Source organism: Triticum aestivum, chromosome 2A, assembly GCF_018294505.1.
Source record: "Triticum aestivum cultivar Chinese Spring chromosome 2A, IWGSC CS RefSeq v2.1, whole genome shotgun sequence".
Lineage (NCBI taxonomy): Eukaryota > Viridiplantae > Streptophyta > Magnoliopsida > Poales > Poaceae > Triticum > Triticum aestivum.
In genome coordinates this window covers 41,385,694-41,388,621 of record NC_057797.1, presented here as the reverse complement: position 1 = coordinate 41,388,621, position 2,928 = coordinate 41,385,694, and the positions used below count along the sequence as shown (strand labels likewise).

The following is a 2,928-nucleotide window of genomic DNA, read 5'->3' as shown; positions in this document are numbered from 1 at the left end:
AGTGAAACCAAGCCGGATGGCTGGGAAACTACCTCGAGGGGTAACATATGGGAGCTCTCACAGCGTGAGGAGGACATTTCTTCTCCAATAATTTGAGAGGCGCGTTGCTTTTTCAGTAAACAGCAAGTCACAGTTCACACGATAGCCTTTGTTTAAGTCTCCAAATTCCAAAATGACACCGAAACAATATGGTCGCAGATTGCTAGCTTCATTAAAACTCATATATTTTCTCTTTGGGTTTGGATCAGGGAAGTACACGGTTGAAGAGATTGGCCCCAATGCAAGGAAAGGAAACCCTCTACGCAACCCTCTACATGGTTGAAGAGAGTCGCCTGCAATTTCCTCTTCAGTTCCGCTTCTGGTTACCCCCACCGATAAATATAATCCATTGCTTATTGCTGTAGTTTTTCTTTGCAAATATCAAATCTAGATCAGTTCATATATATGATACGGTGCAACACAAAGGATGAGAAATGCTGCTATTCTGATTCCCATTGGAGTGTCATCTTCTCATCTAACATAACATTCCCAGATCCAAGATGGAGTCTGGTATTTACATGCCACATGCTCATCTGTGTATATTCGCTACGCTCAAAGAGAAACTTCCTGACTGGTTGGAGCTGATCTACTCAATCTCTACTAGAGGCAGAGCTACTACCTTCCTTGCTACTGCCGGTTGTGCCACTGCTACACTGTTCGTCTTCCATCCTCGGGAGACCCAGGCTTACAGGCCACAACGCTGACTGTGTTGGGTACCTCGCCAGCGGTCGCGCAATATGGTTGGCGGCCTCCTGATCTTCTGATGGTTCAAGGCCTTCGATATCAGACGCAGCATCTGGGAAGAGCTTAAGTTCCCGTGGTGGTGGTGGTGGTGCATAAGGGTGCTCCAGGATTGTTGTCTGTTGCAGAGGCTGCTGCAAGGGGAATACTGCGCTTGCGATGGTGGTCGGCTGCATTGGTTGCTGTGACGGGAAAACTGTGCCCGCAGGGTGAGGCGATCCAGCAGTAGCATGGCCCCAACCTGGGTTGCCTGCGGGAAGCGTCGCCAGCTCATTTTGTAGCTCCAGAATTTCATTGCGGAGCACACCGTTCTCATCCTGCAGCTCATTCCTCTCCATCGTAACCTGTTTGTGGCAGAATGAAGATGGGATAATAAACAGCCGCTCGAGTATGTAGGTATCATGTGATAAAATGCATTGCAGCAATTCTGGAATGATAATTTTGGCATTTGTCTCTTGCCTAGTTATCCTATGCATAAACGAAAAAATTGGCAGTCCATAGGGTCATCAGATACCAATTATAAACCATCAAGTGCGGAAAGAAGGGAAGCAAACACAATTATAGAAGCGACTTACATAATGGGATTCATTCTGCAGGGTGCTATTCTCCTTTCGGAGAGATTCTAATTGCGAAAGCAGGTCTCGAAGGATTCGAGTGGTGTCAGTCAATATACATGCCTTCCCATTGGTCTGCCTGTCTGCTTCTGCAAAATGATGTTGAATTCGATCAGAATAAACCCAATGCTTAATGTGGCAAATTTAGTTGAGTGGCATGAAAAATCCAAGACCAGTAAGATGCTGCTGACAAACAGGCAGTACACATTCACATTGTCTGAGGCTGCTTTACACCGTAAGTGAATGTCGAAGCTGAAGCTTGACGGATTGTAACAAGTTGTCAAGTTCATCCACGTTTTCATCAGCATAAACATTCATTGGGATCTACTATTACTAAGGAAATCCATTACACATACTGAACCCTACTATTCACTCAAAAACATTGGCTTGGACATGGATGATAACAACATGATGCAGATTCACACATGCCCACGCACGCTCAACCGTAACATCCCAAATAACCACAAGGAAAAGAAAACAACCCCCAAAATTCAGGAACAGGGTCACTGGAGCAATGCCGTGACAGAATTCAGAAACATGCACACCTACTCAACTCACCTAGCATTTCGTCAAGCTCGCTGAAGAGATCGTTGAGCAGGTCGCGCTTGTGCTTCTCCCTCTCGGCCTTGTGGATCATCCTCGGGGCCTTCTTCTTGCACTTGCCGTCGGTGACAGGCCTGCGCATCGAAAGGTGCTACATCAGCAGCAGTGGAGCACGGGCACAGCCCTCACGGGCGTCCATTTACTCCCGGCGTGCGTTCAGAGAATGAAAATAAACAGTACAAGATCCATTGGCTGAATCCCCAAAACGAAACGAGATCTGGAGCCGCTCCAAAGCAAGAGGCCTCACCCGTGGACGAGCTTGTCGGCGGCGCCGGCGCTGGCGGCTGGGGCGGCGTCCCCCCTCGCGGCGGGCAGCATGGCGACCATGCCTTGCCCGGCCCCGCAGACGTCTGGAGATAGAAACCAAGAAACCGCCGCCGTCAGCCGTACGTATAAACCAGTCCCCAATCCAAACCCAAAGAGAAAAGATTGGAGGAGGCAGACGACGTAGTACCTAGTACGTACCTCGAATGGACGGAGATTGGAGGAAAGGGGTTGCTGCCGCCTGGCTTCTCTGTCCTTGGTTAGCGCAATGGCGGAGAGTCGAGAAGAAGAAGAAGAAGAAAAGGGGCGGAGGGGCGCGTGGCGTGCCCGTTCCGTTGCGCGGGCGGTGGCGTGGCGATGAGGCGTGGGCCATGGGGTGTAGGGAGGGAGCCCACGTGTGTGTGGGGACGGGGTCGGGGAGAGAGGGGCACGCGAGGGCGCGTGGCTGGCACCGTGCCGTGCCCCCGCCTGGCGCGTGCCGCTGCGTGGCCATGGACATTTCTTTCTGGCTGCGGCCGCACGGGAGGGGAGGAGGCGCGTGGTGCGCGCGTGGCCTCCGCCCCGTGCCACCGCCCGGTCTGCCTCGTGCCACCGGCTGCCCTACAACCGCCCCCTCTCTCGTACCGCCTCATCCGACCCGTGCAATGCTGTCCGGTAAAGGAAAGAC

At 51.7% G+C, this 2,928-nt stretch overlaps 1 protein-coding gene across 2 annotated transcripts; it reads right to left on the bottom strand.

The window, feature by feature from the left end:
* Window positions 1–375: 375 nt before the first annotated feature.
* LOC123187307 (protein IRON-RELATED TRANSCRIPTION FACTOR 3) lies at window positions 376–2,790 on the bottom strand. 2 transcript variants are annotated; one of them, XM_044599130.1, is made up of 5 exons: window positions 2,463–2,790; window positions 2,245–2,347; window positions 1,953–2,071; window positions 1,356–1,483; window positions 376–1,124 (listed from the first exon to the last, which is right to left on the bottom strand). In XM_044599130.1, exons 1-5 carry the CDS (start codon window positions 2,758–2,760, stop codon window positions 630–632), a joined length of 1,143 nt encoding a protein of 380 aa, XP_044455065.1. In that variant the 5' UTR covers window positions 2,761–2,790; the 3' UTR covers window positions 376–629. The 2 variants fall into 2 exon arrangements, with proteins under 2 accessions (XP_044455065.1, XP_044455066.1); XM_044599131.1 differs by having other exon boundaries at window positions 2,452–2,602.
* Between the last annotated feature and the right edge of the window lie 138 nt (window positions 2,791–2,928).

Coding starts and splice junctions, on each gene's coding strand:
- LOC123187307 (XM_044599130.1), bottom strand. CDS start 2,760: ATGTCCATGGCCACGCAGCGGCACGCGCCAGGCGGGGGCACGGCACGG. Junction 2,072..2,244: donor GCCGACAAGCTCGTCCACGG/GTGAGGCCTCTT, acceptor TTCGATGCGCAG/GCCTGTCACCGACGGCAAGT. Junction 1,484..1,952: donor CGAGCTTGACGAAATGCTAG/GTGAGTTGAGTA, acceptor ATCATTTTGCAG/AAGCAGACAGGCAGACCAAT.